The 17,743-nt window shown below is 43.7% G+C and overlaps 1 protein-coding gene across 1 annotated transcript; it reads left to right on the forward strand.

The window, feature by feature from the left end:
* Positions 1-817: 817 nt before the first annotated feature.
* On the forward strand, positions 818-15,341 carry STYX (serine/threonine/tyrosine interacting protein). Its single transcript, XM_088538906.1, has 11 exons — positions 818-963; positions 8,349-8,381; positions 8,830-8,883; positions 9,979-10,076; positions 10,745-10,805; positions 12,293-12,329; positions 12,835-12,874; positions 12,959-13,009; positions 13,584-13,656; positions 14,587-14,680; positions 14,949-15,341. Exons 1-11 carry the CDS (start codon positions 907-909, stop codon positions 15,020-15,022), a joined length of 672 nt encoding a protein of 223 aa, XP_088395032.1. The 5' UTR covers positions 818-906; the 3' UTR covers positions 15,023-15,341.
* The last annotated feature ends 2,402 nt before the right edge of the window (positions 15,342-17,743 follow it).

Below are 17,743 nucleotides of genomic sequence, written 5' to 3' on the forward strand. Positions count from 1 at the left end.
TTCAATCACCCTGGGTCTGCTCAGGGACAGGCACGTTCCTTGGATTAGCTCTGGACACCCAGGAAACACAGATTTAAAAGCATCTTCCTGGCCATTTTAATAGGCACAGCTGCGTGTCGGTCCCTATCACTGCTCCATGAGACAAAATAGAGATAGGTTAAGGTATAGAGTAATTACAGTGGTGTATTATATAAGGTGAGGGCTGTTGCAGATTCTTTTTTTGACTAGTACAAAAATTTTTGTGTTGTGGTTGTGCAAGATGTGAGCGTGTGAGGACAAGCCACAGTGCCAAAGCCCCCTTCTTTGGCCAGATAAGCCACATAAAGTGTCTGAAAGGTGGTTTTTCTGCTGGAGGGCCTCTCTTCTTTTCTGGGGGTGGGAGTTGTGTGTGCAAGGAGGAGGGTGGGCGTCACGGAGCTCAATTTTGGGGAGAATTTGGGGCAGAAAAATGAGCCCTATGAGCCAGGGGAACCCCTCTGAGGGGGAAGAAAGGCGGGGGGGAAGCTCAGCCCCGCTTCTCCTGCCCCGGTGCGTGAAACGACAGCACGAACGGCCCGAAAGGAGCCGTTTTTCGGCCCGGAACGGAGCCGGGCGCCAGGCCGGGCCAGGCGGCGGCCGTTGGGGCCGGGCGGCGGCGCCGCCCCCCTGGCGGGGCGGCCGTTGGTGGCGGCGCCGCGGCCGCTGGAGCGCGGCCCGGGGGCGGGCGGAGGGGCGGCGGCGGCGGCAGGAGGAGGAGGAGGAGGGAAGAAGAGGCGGCAGGAGCAGCAGCAGCATGGCGGCCGGGCGCGAGCGGCTCAGCGCGCCGCCGCCTCCTCCGCCGCCGCCTCCCGCCGCGCCGCAGCCCGCGGCCCCGCTGCCCAAATAGCCGCGCTGCCCGGTGCTGCCCGGCCCGGAGAGCGCCCGGCCATGGAGCTCGCCAAGCCGGCCTTCCCCGCGTTGCCGCAGGCCAAGGAGGACTCGGAGGTGAGCGCCCGCGCTGGGGAGACCAGGGGAGGGGAAAGGAAGGGACAGGGGGGGCCGCGACGGGCCCTGTCGCCGCCGCCGCCGCCGAGCGGGGGCGAGAGGCGCCCGCGGCGCCGGCCTCGTGCGCGGGAGCCCCGCGTGGCGCGGCCCGGCGCTCCCCGCCTTGGAGGGGGGTTCCGGGCCGGCCCCTTTCCCCTCCCCGCGGGCTCCGCCGCCTCCTGGCCGCGTGGAGCCGCTGCCTGCCCCCGGCCCTGGTGACATTGCCGCCCGCCCCCGTCCCGGCGGGGGCCTTGGGCCTTGCCCCGCGCTCTCGCTGCTGCTGCTGGTGGCCCTTGGTGGCCCGTGTGCCGTGTGGCACCCTTGGGTGGTCCCTGCTCGCCCCTGCGCCTCACGGTCACACGGGCCCCCCCTCCTTCTCTTCGGTGTCTCTCCACCTTGCTCGGACCCGAGAGGGATCGTTGCCCCTCTCGCACGCGCTGCCAGCTCCGTTCCTAGAAACTCCAGCGAGTCCCCGGGCCCTTCCAGCCGTTGGGCATCGGATGCTGGAGAAGCCATGGGGAGCCAGCGGGACCGAGACCCCCCCATGCCCGGTGTCCGCTTTCCGCGCTTGGCTCCGCTCCGGCGCCCTGGCCCCGCGTGCCGGCAGTGCCTCCCCGGGTGTCACAGTGTCAAATGCTCGGTGCAAAATGTCACCGTGTTCACGTGGGGAGCTGCTAGTACCCGAGCCCTGCGGAGTTGTTGCATCTGTCGCAAACAGCAGCGCTTAATTCAGTTTTCATGGAATCGCTGCTGATGCCTTTAATTATGATAAGACATCAGAAAGTCATTACTCTTTACTTTTGTTGATCTAATCTCTTCTGATATCTCAGCAACTGATAGACTGGAAGCTCTTCTGAGCGCTTTCAGTGACGTGAGTCACTTCTACATGTGTGTGTATATATATATATATATATTTTACTTATCTACCCTTTTGCATGCAAACTACAGGAAAAATTAAAGCCCGTTCTGCAAGCGCCTGCCACTCGTCTACACCAGTGTGGGTCGGGGCTGGCTTGTAGGAGGAATTTCCCCTCAGCCCTTCTCGTGTGCCGGCTGCAGCCCGGTGACCTGCTCAGTTTTGCAACACGAGCCGGTAAAGTGTAGGATAAAACAGCTTCTGCCTTTCGGCACTACGTCTGTAGTGATTAAAACTTGAATTACTTCTTGCAGCTCCTTATGCCGTTTGGATTTTTCTACTCCTGGTTCTTGGGCGCTCGAAATATCGCTCATGGTTCTTGCAAAGTTTTCCTGATAGATGCTCCAAGTGTCGGGAATCTCTAAGCTCCCTTGTGTTACAGGCAGGTGATAGCGTGCCGGAGCCTCAGGAGCAATGTTGATGGCCCACGCTACAAAGCAGTTTCTTGGGTTTATATGTTCGTATCAAACTGGACAAGTTTCCCAAGATGTGGGCCCAAAGCTTACTACAATCTTCAGAAATGACTTTTTTCCTGATATAACAACATCAGAATTAATTTTAAGCAATATTCATGTCAGTTGTATGTAGTCTGAAAGACTGACTAACTTCTGAGTGCTTTTTCACTAGCTGCGGTAGTGCTGTCCAGCCAAGGTGGAACCAATCACTTAAGCTTTTCCCCTCTTCCCTTTGATATGAAACACAAATAATCCTCTCAACACCAAGGAGGCAATTCCCCTTGTCTACAGACTCTTCAGAGTAAGTAGGAGGCCTGTATTATATATGTTCTACCTGCCCATGGAAGCAAAGGGCAAAAGAAATCTAAAGCGACTGCTGCGTCATGCCAGGACGGTGTAAATCACTTGACAGATTTTTGATCCTAACTCTGTGGGATGTTATCAAAATACTTTGCATATATCAAAAGGAGTGAGTTGCAGCAGTGCAGCAGAGTAGTGTTCTTCAGGAGCACTTAACGTGGGCCTTGCATCCATTCCACAAATCCTTCATGAAAAGGTTGGATGGCTGTGGGCTGAATGCAGGAGAAGCACGGAGAGAAACTTTGTGACTTCTCTGCAAGTCACCCGTGCAAAGGAAATAGCACTAGAAATGTGGCGGTCCTGCCACTTGGCTGCGTGCTTAACATGAGCTGAGCGTTTCTGCCCTGCCCACTGCATCATTCTTTAATGAAAACCTGTACTGGCAATTCTGTGTATTAAAGCTGGTATTTAATAAGCCGATAGAAGTGTATTTTGGACCAAAGTAACAGGATGAGAAGTAAGGGAAACAAATACATCTTATTTACATTATATGTCTACTTCCATTTAGTCTACCTCTTTTCCTTTTCCCTTCATGTGTGTTTGTGTGTCTCCTCTTTGCCAAAATAGCCTTTATTTTCCCGATCATGCCCTTCTTCCTTCCTCTCTGTGCTCTGTTGTTCCCACCTGCTATTGTGCTGTCTTCCACCTTCCTGCTTTTGTGTCCCTTTGTTTTTTTTCCAAAGGCAAAAAGGTTTCTGCGATAAGGACTTCCCATCGGACAAGTACACTTCAAAACTGCACAGAAGGCAGTGCTGAACACCCCTTCCTAGCCTACAACCTATGGGAACCTATGGATCCTCTTGCAGACTTGGCATTTGGAGCAAAAACCATCCCATCGTAGATGGCTTTGCCCCTGGAAATAGCTTTACCCAATTTGCACCCATCCAGGGCTGCCACCGGGTTTGTACTGGCGAGCAGGCACACACAGACAAGCACCAGGCCAAGGAAAGCTCTTTTTGACAATTAGTTTTCTGAGCTTGATGACCATAGGGTTATACATCTGCTGGGGATGCATAAATGGGAGCGGGACTTTGTCCTTTAACCACCCGCTGTTTCGAGGCAGCTGGAATGACAGAGCCCACGCTAATGCTCTTTTAGTTTAGCGCTCTCATCCTTGATGCCATCCTCAATCTCAGGTGAAAATGATTTCTGTGAATAACGAGGGCACTTTTAATTGTTCATGTAGCAGCACTAGGACTTTCTACTCCTAAAGATTGAGAATTAACTTGTTCTGTTACTACTTTGACATTTCCTGTTTTCATTTGACAACTGTAATTTCATTACACTTCACAAAGCCCAGTCCTGTAACTAAATTAATTTTTGTACAGGTTTTTAATGAACTATTGCCAGGCTTCACTGTAACTAGCTGGAATAAGTATAATTGAAGGGGGTTCTAGCTGGGAAGGGGTAAAAGAACAAACTTCAGCCTTGAAGAGTTGCAGTGTGGTGTTGGCCTGTAAAACAATCAGAAGTGTCTTAAAATGAAATAAAAGACCTGTGGGAGAAAAAAAATGTATATTATTAACCCCCCCATCCCCAAATTAGACTTTCCCTCCTGATGTAGAAGTGGCTAATAAAACTAGTTTTTAGTATAGTGCTTCAGGTCAAGCACTCTGGATAGTGACATTAGAGTCTTGGAACAGAAGAAGCTAAGGCCACGTCAGCACTTGTGACAGGATTTGGAGAGGCTGTGAATTTACATCTTGGATAAAACAGAATGAAATTAGAATAATTCACAGAAATGAATTATTGCTGTGCTGATGAAGCAGCTGTGAAGGAGCTTTGGGTAGTAGAGTGTAGATGAAAATGGACTTTTTTTCCAGGTTTGCTGGACTGTATGAGGTGAGAGCTCTTTTTCTAACCGCTTGTCTAAAATCCTTTCAAAAACAAGGTATGCTTGCATTTCGTAATGCAGATTTGATTTAAAACTTCTTGGAATTAAGCTTAAAGCTTTGTGTGTCAGGATGACCATCTCGTAATGAGGTCAGGACCCCTCCGTGTTCTAAGCTGTGTCCTGCCAGGGGAGATGGCAGTGATGTTGACAGTTAATATAATCATGGACTGTTTTTATGTAATACTATGTAGCTGTAACTTTATTTTTCTTCATAGAGCAGTAGGAAGTTACAGATGAGATCAGACAGAGCAGATACAGGAGCTGAAGCGGGTCAGTGGAATGAGGGGTTATCATTGCAGTAAGAGTTGTTTTGAGCTTTAATTTCACAGCTTGTTGAAAAATGTTGTTCCAGGCTTGGGATATAGGAATTTCATAGCTTATATAAATATTCCACTAGACATGGGAAAAAAATAGGCTTGAGAATTGCAACAGCTCCTTATTTGAGGTACATGACAAACGATTAATCATGCAGAAGTCCTTGTGTGATGGATTAGGATAAGAAGAGGAGACTGTACAGAGAGGTGGGTGATGCCATTAATCAACAACAAAAGAGCTGTCTTAGCGTTGGAAAGGGGTCAGAATCCTGCAGTGATCACAAAGGCTTTGCTGGGAGTTGGGCAGAGCTTCTCAAGAGGAAAGGAGTAATGATCCCAAAGAGCTGGGAAGAAATCATTGCAGAGCGGGATTGACACCCCGTGGTGCACAGGAGACAACAACTAAGCCTGGAGAGGATAAATACTGATGTTGAATTCGCCTTTCTACTGAAATCGCTGCTTTGACTTATTTTTACTATTTTTTTCCAGTACTTTTGAGAGCTTATTCCTTTATCTAGGGTAGCTTGTGAGCCCAACTAATAAGGCAAGGGGAGTTTGGCCATGTATAGCCCAAATTAACAACTGAACATTCCCATCTCCACGTCAGTGCAGAATGTCTGATTTTGCCATTACGCTGTTCTTCATTAGAAGAGCAGGTGCAGCCGTGGCAAAATAACCGTAACTTTTGGCAGAGTAGCCCTGGATGAGCTGCTTGTAGTTGGGATATTGTAGAGCTGGATATTATCAGATCCCAGAACTTGCAATATCCTTGGTCTACTCGGTTTGTTTCACCTAGATTTTAATAGGTGAGGAAGAGAGGGCTTTGAAACACGCGTTCTTGCCTTTTCTCCTGCTAATCCTTGATACACAGGCAGCAGTTGAAATGCCTGGATTGTCCCTGACATTTAATTTGTGTGAACACAAGAGCAGATTCATGTTGCAAACACAGTTTCTCTTAAAAGTTTTTTTTCTGTTCTCTCTCTCTTGCTTTTATTTTTTATGACTATGGGAGATTACTGCTACCAGTGAATCGCCACTTGGCTCCGTAGAGCTTTCCAAATACTTTGTGGCAAGTAGAGCCATTCCTGTATCCCACGCTAATGTCATCACTTATTTTCTTAGCAAAATTCCTGTATTTGGTCAGCTGAAAGGTGGAACTTTCTGTCATTATTTGGTTGCTGGGTGCTTCAGACCATGTGGAAAACACGGCTGATGGATGCATTCCTTAAAATGAGACCTCTGCTTGAGTTCAAGCTATGTTAATGCCTTTTTTTTCCACATAATTTTGCATAACATTTGAATAAAATTGCATTATGAGTTTTAAAAGCCTTGAAGGGCTGTCAGGAGATCACTAGATTCATTCTTTCATCAGTTTGTGTACTCGCATGAAGAAAACATTTAATCTGAGACATTGGCTCAGATAGTTGTTTTGCAGAGTAAATCCCATTGGAGACTGGAGCATTTAGCTTCTTAAAACATATTGAAGACTGATGCACGAATATCGGCCTTTTTTCTTAATCAGAACATCTGTGGCATCTGTTTTTTGGTTTTGTTTTCCTCTGGACTGTATACTGCTAAATTCCTGCCTACTTATCTTGCACGGCTTACAGCTGTTGTGAGTAACCCAACTTCCTGCTAATAATGCCCTGGAAAGGAGTATTTTTAATGTATTGTTAAGTCTCTTTGACCACAGCACTGATGAATTTGTGTGTTTTCTTTTAGTTCCAGATTAAGGCTCTAAATTCTACAAGTTTATAAATAGAGTAATAAACCTGCTTAAGCACTTGTGTACTTCTGGAGTATAGCTTAAGCTTTTCAGCATTTATTCCTTGTAATATTGTTTTTATATTTGGACAAAACTGGGATTTTCTTGCCTTTGAGGATTAAGTTGCATTTTTACATAAATAGAGGAACAATGTGATTAAGTTAAAACAAGCTTAGGTCAACCTTCAAAGGATGCATTTCCTTAAATATCATCATTTGGTCACATAATTTTTTCCGTGTATTAGCAGTAACTTTTGATCTTTGCAGTTGGAAGCTGCACAAATATCTTAGTTACCTCTCAGCAAGTTAAACAAAATCATTTATATGGATTTTATTTCCCTTTTGGTGTGACTTTTAACGTAATATTCAAAGAATCGTTCTGGGTGGCTTAATGTCCATTTGCTTTCTCAGAAATGCTGTCCCAGATTCAATTCTAGGGATTCCCAGAGTAATTTTGCTGATACTAAAATTCTTCCTATTTTCCCTACCAAGAGCCCCCCAGAACTTGCTGAGTACCTGGGATGTGTCTGGGAGAAACCCTGGATTTGTTTTGTGCCTTGAAACCCAAAGGAGTTAATGCAAAACTGATACTCAGAGCACTCACAGCCCCAGGTGCTCAGAATGAGGATGTTGCAGCTTGAGAGCTGGAATATTTAGCGTATATAATTTAATTTTCGCATTTACTTACTTATTGAACCACCAGCATGTCATTGGAGGAACAATCAAACAAGTTACGTAAATAAATGAGTTGTATGTGTGCAGCTTGTTTAATTTGATGTGTTTGGCTATTTCAGCTTTTTTCTTTTTTCCTTCAAGCTCTGGTAACTGCCATCTCCTATAAAACTGCTTCGTATGTGAGGGTCAAAAATTGAATAAGAGGCTGTTAATGGAGCCGAGTGGGAGTTGTAGAGAAGGAAGGATGGGAATAGGATCTGCCTGAAGACTTTTTGTTTTAGCTTTGGCAGCGCTATGAAATGGAGCGAGGGATGAAAACCTGATCCTGTCATTTATTCTGAACTGTTTTGATTAATTAAAGTGGATGGCAGTAAATAGGCAGCTGAAAACTGGTGTCTTCTGAGCGGTGACCCCTCAAATTTGTGCTTCTGCTAGCAGTAAAATAACTAACTGATGCAGGATATTATGTCCTTGTGATGGAGATCAAGTGTATATATTTACTATACAAGGATCCTTCCCAATGAAATTGTCTAAGATGTAGAAAAGTGGCTTGCTTTGAAATTAAACTGATACTGTGCTAATGTAGAACTTAAATTTCCAGACCTTTTAAAGCTAAATCCTGGCTATTTGAGGTAAAGTGCAACAGTGTGCAACAAATTCTGGGGGAGTTGCTTGCTGTGCTTGCTGTCTAGCAACAGTCTCTTGCGACTGTCTTTTTGATCACACTCAAAAGTAACTTTTGGTCTCCATAATTAATATAAAATATTTTCTTTTTTATTTTCCTCTTTATTTTCCTCTAGAAAAATAATAATAAGCATAAGCAATGTGCCTGTTAAATAGCAAGGTAACTTGTACGATCAAGAGAAAATGGATTTTTTATTCCTTTACAGAACAGGCACATGTGACTCTGCTTTTACTTTCCCTATACATGCACATACATATTTATTTATTTTTTACTTTATTTTAAGGATTGGACCTATCCCATGAGGAGAGAGATGCAGGTAAGGCGCACTTTGTTTTTTGCTCAAATATAGGATAAGCTTTTTAGATGTACCTGATGTTAACGATGGGGAAATAACTGGTTAAAGATGACTGTTTTCCTAGTAGGAATGTAAAGCCAGCAGTCGCCCTGCCTGCGTGTCAGGTAACAAGTTCCCTTGAAGCCCACGTTTGTCCTGAGGCTGAGCAAGGTGTGGCAATCTAACCTGAGCCTAATCCAAGGAAAGGACCTAATTTCTATTCCAAAATAAGATCTCCTGCACAAAGATCCTGTTTCTTTTATTCTGCCAAACAGATTTTCCCTTTCCGTGTTATAAATGACACTTGAGATCATGTCTCTCACTAACATGTAAATTACTTGTTTCCATGGGCCAAGGCCGGGCTGAGTGCAATGTATTATTTTAAATAGTTCTGAGTTGGTATTAAATGTCTGTTTTGTCCCTGCTCTAGGAAATTTTACCTGGGCTATTTTTAGGCCCATATTCTTCAGCTATGAAAAGCAAGGTAGGATTTTATTTATTTATTTATTTTCAGAACAGTCTCTCATAAGGACACTTGGCTTTCACGATTTGTTATGGTGGGGAATATATTGGAGCATTTGCAAGTATCTCTCTACAATCCTCTACCTTCTTTCATTTTCCATTTCCAAGTAATAAATTGTGCAATTGTGGGATGGTTCCTTTAGTCTGAAGGATACCTGGGCCAAGTGTCTCTACCTCCCTCTTTCCAGAGTGGGTCTGAACTACCCCATCACTCAATTGTGTGTTGGGGCACTTTTTCTTCACAATCATGAGAGCTAGAGAGTATTTTAGGGGAGGAAAATAATAACAATAATAATAAAAAGAACCCTGATTGATTGTCATGTGGCTTGATAAGATACTTGCACGCACACTCTAGCGGGTCAGCTTTGTCTTTTACATACAAACTGAAATATTGCAGGGTTGAAATGGCTTCTGTACTAATTGCAGTGAGCATTTATGTTTTAGTTTTTGTATCAAAATCCTAAATTTTTTATTTGATCTTAACGATTTTTTTTCTTAGAAAAAGATGTACTCCTGAGGTTTGAACACTGCTGGTGCAGGCAGTCTGTTTCTTTTAGGGAAAGTGTTGCATCAAAGCTGGGAAGTTACATTAGTGTAGAAAAACAAGGTAAATAGCAGTGTTTTACTTCACTGGAGATGCAAAGAAAAGGGCCGTATATACAAGTCTGCATCATAGTCTAAATGATCTGACCTTCAGTGGTCTGACTCCTGCAAGAATCCAATGCTAGCTGGAAATTCCTGCAGCAAGTAGGAACTTGCAAATTCAGGAGAACTGAGGTGTGGGCAGACAAACAAGTTTGCTAAATGTCGCTTTTGTTGCATGTTTTTTTCGTTAGAAATATTATTTTTTTCTTGTAACTCCTAGTAGTTCCACTTTTTTGTCTTTCAAAAAACACATAGTTTCTTGTGCTGTGCTTTGAATATCACAAAACTAACCCTAATTTTCCGTGGGGACATCATCTATTCCCATTGTATATTTAAGTGTAACTTTTCTTTTTATTTTTCTGTAATTAAGTGGATTCTATAGTTAAATCTGACTTCTTTTTTTCCCCTCCAGCTACCTATACTTCAGAAACATGGAATAACCCATGTAATATGCATACGGCAAAACATTGAAGCAAATTTTATCAAACCGAACTTCCAACAGTTATTTAGGTAAGAAATGAACATAACATTCAAAACTGTAAACAATGAACATCTTTCTTTTAAGGCTTGTTTCGTGTTAAGAAGATGTTTTTTATTTTTTGCTAGCGTTTGTCCCAGGTATTTTCATGTCAAAATTGCTGAATTGTTTGCAGAAAAAAAAAAATCTTAAACCCAAACCATAAAGTATGTTCATCCTGCTAAATTCTGGACATGGAGGAGTCCACAAATGAGAAATATCCATTAGTTTATAGTAGTTGTCTTCACTCATGAAGTTGTTAGCTCTGAGTACAGTTTTGCTGTGAATAGTTAAAAGCACTTGGCACTAACGTGTTCAGAAAATATATACTGAAAAAGCTGCCAGAAAGGCCCCGGAAAAGAATATTGGCCTGTGCTTACATATTGATGTTGGGGCTGTGAGTATGTAATATATTACTTAAAAATAGAGGTGGGCTCTGGATTTTTGGGAGGGGTCCTGGGGACTGTACTCGTGTGTTTGTCACAGCTCAGGGGGTGGCTTCTTGCTTTTGGAGCCCAGCCTGGAAAGCGAAGCCATGTGGACAGTGGTGACTTCCTTATTCCTGCTTGAATCTTGGGGCAGGACGGGATCATGTGCACACCTGGATGTGGTGGCAACGATCAGCAGTGGTGTGTGCTCAGAATAATTGTTCTCGTTGCAGATATTTAGTCTTGGATATTGCAGATAATCCAGTGGAAAACATAATACGATTTTTCCCGATGGTAAGTGTTTATGTATTAATGTGAATATATTGGGAGTGAAGTTGCCCAGTAAGATTTTTCTGAAATGACAGGTAGGAAATTTCAAATCTGGGATGACCAAGGTGAGGCACTTCAGGAGTTCTCAGCTTTGCGTGTGCCTGTTAAGCAATGGGTGAGTTATCTCAACTCCACCTCATTTTCTGTGCTTGCAGGAGGAGGTATAAATTGTCTGAGTCCACAAGGCCATATTATTGTCTTTTTTTTTTCCTGAGTACTTAGTATTTTCATATCTTCAAAAAGATTTTTTTTTTAAAGGTCGTAGAGAAATTCCAGTTATTTGGAAAGCCTTGACCTGTAGGAAAATTTATTTTCCCTTTTCCCCCAGTGGAAAATGGAAATTAGTTGATGGAATTTAAGCTTTACAGCACTGGAAACATGCATTTACTGTGGAGGACTTAAAGTTCTTTTAAACAGTACTTACTACACACCGAAATAAAAAACCTCCTCTGACCTCGCTGTATATATCAGAGGTGATTGTGTTTTTACTGCATGGAAAGGCAAACTGGTTGATGAACTCATCCCTCTTCTGCTCTCTGCACTTGCAAAACATCCTTTACAAGTCTTGCAGACACTAGCGTGGTAGTAGCTCTGTTTTAGTGTATTTTTAAGGGCCTGGTATGAGTTTTCCCTACAAAGAATTACCTGGCTTTTGCTTTTCACCTGATCAGAACAAAATTGTCTCTTTGTGTTGCTTGGTTATGATTTTTTGCATTTACTTGTATTGCTAGGTCCGATGGTTGTCCCACCATAGCATCAACTTTCTTACCAATGACACAAGACACTAAGTTGATTTTTTATTAATATTTTTCTGACCTCTCTGGCTACAAGAAGAGCTTTTATATTTCCAACTGCTTTTGTGTCTATCAAGATTCTTCTGTGTCTAAAGTGTGAAAACAGGGAATATCCAGCAGGATTTGGTCAATCAATACTTGGCATTATTCCAGAGAGCTCCCATGATGGTGTCTCACTTTATAGGTTCATTAGACCTATTTCTATAACTGAAAATGTCCTCGGAGAACTTTGGGGAAGATTTAGGAACATAGATGTGTGGTGGCCGTGACTGCATCGTTGGTGGGACTCTTCACCCCTTCTCCTTGCACCCTTCCCAAACTGTTAGACAAAGATATTTGGAAGTTATTTTTATTGCACTGTCAAAATTACTCACGTTAGGATTGTAAATAACACACAGAGCAGAGTTTTATGCATTTGGGAAATTAAACACATCTGGCTTCATGCTACTTTCTTCTGACAACTTTATGAATAGGTGGAGGTACAAAGGAAATCTGAATAGGCAGTAAAAATGATTGTCTAAGACTGTAATAACAAAGTGAGTTACTGTCACTTTATATGGAGACTGTAATAAAAATTCTACCAAACCTAAGTGCAAGTGGTAGTAGCATATGGAATCTTCTGAAATCTTCTGAGTCTTCTATTTTTTTTCTTTTTAGACTAAAGAATTTATTGATGGAAGTTTACAAAGTGGAGGTAAAATCAGATTTACTTATTTCTTCATATACTAATATAGTGGTGTTAAAGCTTCAAAATATTTAGTTGGTATGTATTAGATGTCCTTAAGTATGAAATCTTCTTCAATGTGGATGTTTAGTCTGGTTGATTTGCACTATGTTATACAAGTTGAGAGCAAAGTGTTGTTCTCTCCTTTTGCCTCAAAACTGGATAGCCAAAACCTTTGCTCATCTTTTTTCAATTTAACTATGATCTGTGCATAAGGACTGTCCCTTCTCCAGCAAAGGGATTTAAATCTGCATTGCAGTCATAGGAATACAGATTTTGTTGCTCAAAATCCTTGGAGGAGCAGCCATCCCAGGGCAGCAACAGACAGAATCTAGGTAGTGATCTAGAGTGAAGTGTAAGACCCACCTGTTATTCCTCAGAAAGTATCTTGGTATTGCATAGCTGTTCATAAAAAGGAGAAACTTGAAAGATTTTTTTTTTCCCATCTACACAAGTAGCTTTTTTTTCTCCTCAGGAAAAGTTCTTGTCCATGGAAATGCAGGGATTTCTAGAAGGTAGGAAACTATGCTTTTTGCTTTTATATTTTTGAAACCATGGGAATATATTTTTTTTCTATTTTTTTTTCTGTTTCTTTTCAGTGCTGCCTTAGTTATTGCATACATAATGGAAACGTTTGGGGTGAAGTACAGGTAAGAGCAAGTGGACACCGCATGGTCGTGTAGCTGACTATTTGTGTGAAAAAAGCTCAAATAAGAGAATGTTAACAGATAAGACATCTGATCCACCTATAGGTGCAACTTTTAAATCTAAGTGGCTTGAGTAAATAATTTTGGAGATGATGTGAATGCTCCCATATTGCTGCATAAGCAAATTGTTACCTGTTGAGACTGAGCAAACACTTTCCACACAGCAGATTTTTCCATTTGTCTAGCACAGGTCTGTCTGCACCCTTCCTAGCCACCTGCAGCTAGTGGAAACAAGATGTTGGCCTAGATGGATGGATGCTTTGCAGGAAAACTGTGTGCAGCAGAGACCCGAGAGGTTGTTGCAGCAGTGTGTTCAAAACGGGCCAGCAAGCTGAGCATTGCAGGTCGGGGTGGGCAAAAAGTGTGTTACCCAGTCACAGTTCTACAGAGCAGTTCCAGGGAGCCCTTAAAGGTTCTGTATTTTCTAAGAACTGGCAATCAGAAGAGAGACTCATCAAACCATAAAGATTTGTCTGTCTTCAGCTGATGTATCTTTCTTTCTCTCTGTTTTCTTAAGGGATGCATTTACTTATGTTCAAGAAAGAAGATTCTGTATTAATCCTAATGCTGGATTTGTCCATCAACTTCAGGTGATTTTTTTTTTCTGGTCAACTCTCAAAAGCCATTTGAATCCTCTTGCTACAAAACAGCCATTTCTACTTATGTTTAATGTATGTGGTAAAAAGATCTTTGAAATCTCCAAAGTTACAGTAGAGGTTGGGAGGAAGAAGGGAGGCTATTTTAGTTCATTAGCCTTGAGCCTTAGAAAAGGAAGCCCTGGGAGGGAGGAAAAATGAAAATCCTGTTCTGGGCAGTGGCTAAGAGGCTCTGGAATAGTTTAACTGATAGCAAGGACACCTCCAAGTAGCTGTTGTGTGCCTCTGAGGTGCCTCTGGGCAGCTGAATTTGTAGATGGTGATAAAATTCATAAGTCTGTAAAAGCAAAATGCCATGAAGTGACTTCATCACCGTAGTTCATGGGTCTGTTGGTTGAGTGACAGGGAAACTTCAGGATAGTGTGCTTAAACAGACTTGCAACGTCCCTAACATTGCTTAGTTGGCTGGTGATATCGTGATTGGAATCTCCTGTTTTAATTTAAACATCTCCTTTTGAAGAGGAATTTGTGGTTCTGAATGGGTGACGCGTCACTAGAGAGCAGCTTCAAGACTCATGTGATTTGTCCTTGTAACAAATCTCTGAAGTTGCTGTGCTGAAACCATTTGGTTTGTTTTTGCTGTTTGAATCCCTGCTGGGAACGAGTTATCTAAACATTCTGGCATAATGCTTTGACAAAAGTTTGCTCTTCCTTAAAGCCATTTCTTGTTAGCCTTTGTTTTCTTCCGCTCTGCCCTCCTGACACTTCGTTCATGTCAGAATAGCAAAGAACCGACTTTGAAATCTGTGCTTTCCTGCAAGATACCTCTGATGTGTCCTGGTGAATTATCTGAATTAGTTCTTTTTTTGCCTTGCAAAGTACTATACCAAGCTAATAGCAATATTAATCATCAAATTCTTTCAGGAATATGAAGCCATCTATCTAGCAAAATTAACCATCCAGATGATGTCACCACTGCAGCTGGAGAGATCGCTCTCGGTTCCACCTGGTACTACAGGTAGGTAGAGAAAATAAGACGGAGTCCAGGGGACATGTGAAGGGGACAGTAAAAGAACCATGTGCTGAGAAGCTGCTTTTCTTTACAGAGAAGTGTAGGGAAGAAAGTGTGCTCTCAGCAAGAGGCAGGGAAAATCCTGTCTCTAAAGTTGAATCTTTGAAAAAGTTAGAGTCCCTGCAACAAAAAACTGCCCTGTAGTTCTGCTCAAAGCTGCCGTTTGTTATAGCTGCTATTTTCAGGTGTATTCTTCTCCCCTTTTCCTTTGCAGGAAGTTTAAAGCGAATGCATGAGGAGGATGAAGAGCTTGGGAACATGCAAGTGGCAGCAGCACAGAACGGATGATATCCAAGGACACCATCGTTTGTATTGTCAATTCCTGCCAATAAAGGTGAAGGAAACTCGGGAAAAAGAACTAATAATGAAAAATGATGAACACACACACACACACACAGCTTCTTTTCAATTACATGTTGCTTTCAGATGTAAATCTGCCTCTGCAACACACTAAGCAACATTTTTAAGATGTTGGACTTCTTGAATGAATAGATGGCACTGATTGTTTTACTCCTTTTTTACACTTTACAGTTTTATTCTAAACCAAGATTTTTGGACTTGCAAAGACGTATTATTGCAATAATGCACTTTTCATACTTGAAATTTCTTTATTTGTATGATATAAAGTTATTACTTCAAACAAAATGCAAGCTGGGGGGATTTGTTTATAAAGTTATTTGTGTAATTTATAACAAGAGACTTTAGTAAAGAAAAAGTTTGCTAAAATTCACTTTGTTCTCAGTGTGTATTATGACCGTGCTCTTAAAAATGTGGCTTTACAAACTGCACTGTGCACTGCTGTTGACAGTTGTGCAACGGCAGTAGTCTGATTTGTATTAACTCTTTACCATGTTAGAACACCTCATTAGAAACTGAATCGGTTTGAGACTGATATTCTGAGGCCAAATCAAGAGAAAATACTGTTCTAAGAGACCCTACTTTTATGAAAATTAATATATTTTACCAGAGTATTGATTACTTAATAGTCATGCACTAAATTAATATAAAAGCCAGCTAGCAATTTAACACACGTTAAGACTGAAATCTTTCGGCCAGCGTTAAAAAGCTGTGTGTTAAATTAGGTATCAGATGATTTAAATGTTTTAATGTTAAATTAGGTGTCAGTCAGTTGAACAAGCCACTATGGTCCAGCTGCTACTAGAACATTGCATCTTGTAGCTGGTATCGAAAAAGTAGATCCAAGTGCAGTGTTTGCATCATTTGAGTTAAAAATCGGGTTAGTATTTGAGAACCGAGGCACAGAGCACCAGATATCAAGAATGAAGTACTCGCCTCAACTCCTCTAAAGTGTTAGTTAAGGACACGCATTACCAGTGCCTCGGAGTTCTCCGTTTGGGAATTGTCAAGCTCTTCCCGCTTCCCAGAAGTGCAGGAACAGGCACGGGTTGTGCAAGACAGTCTCAAGTCTGCATCTGTCTGCTTTGCCGCTCAGCTTCTGAGATAAAAGGTATGACTGAAATTCTGGCTCCTTCAGAGCCTTGTGTTGACTGAGCAAATTGCAAAGCTGTTAAAATAACCAGTGTGTACGGAAGTATGATCCCGTAATTAGACTATATTTTAATAATGAACAGATGGGCTCCAGACTCTGAATTGATATTAAAGAGGCCCTTGGGGATCTGAGCATCCGGCCTCCTTCCTTGGGCTCTGGCTATCCAGACACATCCGTATCGCCGTCCTCCGTGAAGCTCAGCACGAGCAGCTTGCTCTCCAAGGACATGAGCAGCAGCCCCGTCCGGCCGTGAGGAACGGAGCAAGCCAGAAGGCCGGGGGCACCTCTGAAGGCAGAGATGTTCGACTAGAAGGCACCAATCTGACCCGTGAAGCCGTGAGGAGCGTTTTGGCCTCACTCGGGAGCGTTTGCTGTGTGGGAGCTCCGCGCATTCCGGCCACGCCTGGGACTCGCTGTTCCTCGCTTAGTCACTGCTGCTCCGGCCTCACAGAATCACAGAATGCTCAAGGTTGGAAGGGACCTCTCGAGGTCATCTAGTCCAACCCCCTGCACACGCAGGGTCACCTAGAGCACGTGGCACAGGGCTGCGTCCAAGCGGGTTTGAAGATCTCCAGAGAAGGAGACTCCACAACCTCTCTGGGCAGCCTGTTCCAGGGCTCTGGCACCCTCACTGGGAAGAAATTTTTCCTTAAGTTCCTGAAAGTTCCTTAAGCCTCCAGCGTGGGGCCCGCGCCGCCTTCCTGGGCAACCTCTGAGGAACAGCAGGCGGCGGGTTGAAGATACCGCCCGCGTTGGAACAGTCTGCTACAACAGAAACGGGTGACGCCCGAGGAGGAAATTCTCTTATTGTAAGTCAAGCAAAAAGCGTCTGGGTGAGGCTTTATGGCCTGATAATCCCTTCCCGGGTGCATGGGGAAGGCCTTGTGCACACCAACGGAGGAGAACCAGCGAGCTGAAGCACTTTGTGCTCTGTGCCCTGCTACGGGTGTGGAGCCAGTGCCCTTTTTTCTTCAGGTTTGTGTTTTTTAATATGTGTCACTACGCCAGAAAGCTGGAAAAGTTTTGTTAACCTCTTCCAAGACCCCCAGCTTGTCAGTCCCGCAGACCAGCTCAGCGCGCAGGGCTGGTTTTGCAGTTGGGGGCTTTTCTCCTGTGCTCGTGAAGTGATTCTCTCTTAAAGAAGCTGCTGGGGCAGCACCACGGCTGCGTCACCCTCCTGGGGCAGCTCGCCCAGGCCACGGGCGGCCGCGCTCATGGGGCTGGAGCTTCTGCTGACACCAGGATGGGAGCCAGAACTGCCCTTGAAAACTGCTTCCATTTCACAGCCCCTGGGGCCCCGTGGGAAGGGCAGAGCTAACACAGAGCTGGACCAACCCTCGTGATTCATCTGCCTGGGCCCGGCTGTGCAGTCTGGTTCTGTGAAGCCAGGGGCTGCTGGCGCTTCCCAGGGGAGGCTGTTTCACAAACCAACACGCCTCGTGACTAAGGATTTCCCACCAATCCCCCTTTTTAGCCATTCTGTCACCCCTTACTCATCC

Source organism: Tinamus guttatus, unplaced genomic scaffold, assembly GCF_059628265.1.
Source record: "Tinamus guttatus ecotype Peru unplaced genomic scaffold, ASM5962826v1 Tinamus_guttatus_pri_ptg000048l, whole genome shotgun sequence".
NCBI classification, from domain to species: Eukaryota; Metazoa; Chordata; class Aves; order Tinamiformes; family Tinamidae; genus Tinamus; species Tinamus guttatus.

What these genes read in the sequence shown, in the direction of transcription:
- STYX (XM_088538906.1), top strand. Translation starts at nt 907, where the DNA reads ATGGAGCTCGCCAAGCCGGCCTTCCCCGCGTTGCCGCAGGCCAAGGAG. An exon ending in CTTCAGCTATGAAAAGCAAG is followed by an intron (nt 8,884 to 9,978) that starts GTAGGATTTTAT and finishes TTTCCCCTCCAG; the next exon opens with CTACCTATACTTCAGAAACA. An exon ending in GGTTCCACCTGGTACTACAG is followed by an intron (nt 14,681 to 14,948) that starts GTAGGTAGAGAA and finishes TTTCCTTTGCAG; the next exon opens with GAAGTTTAAAGCGAATGCAT.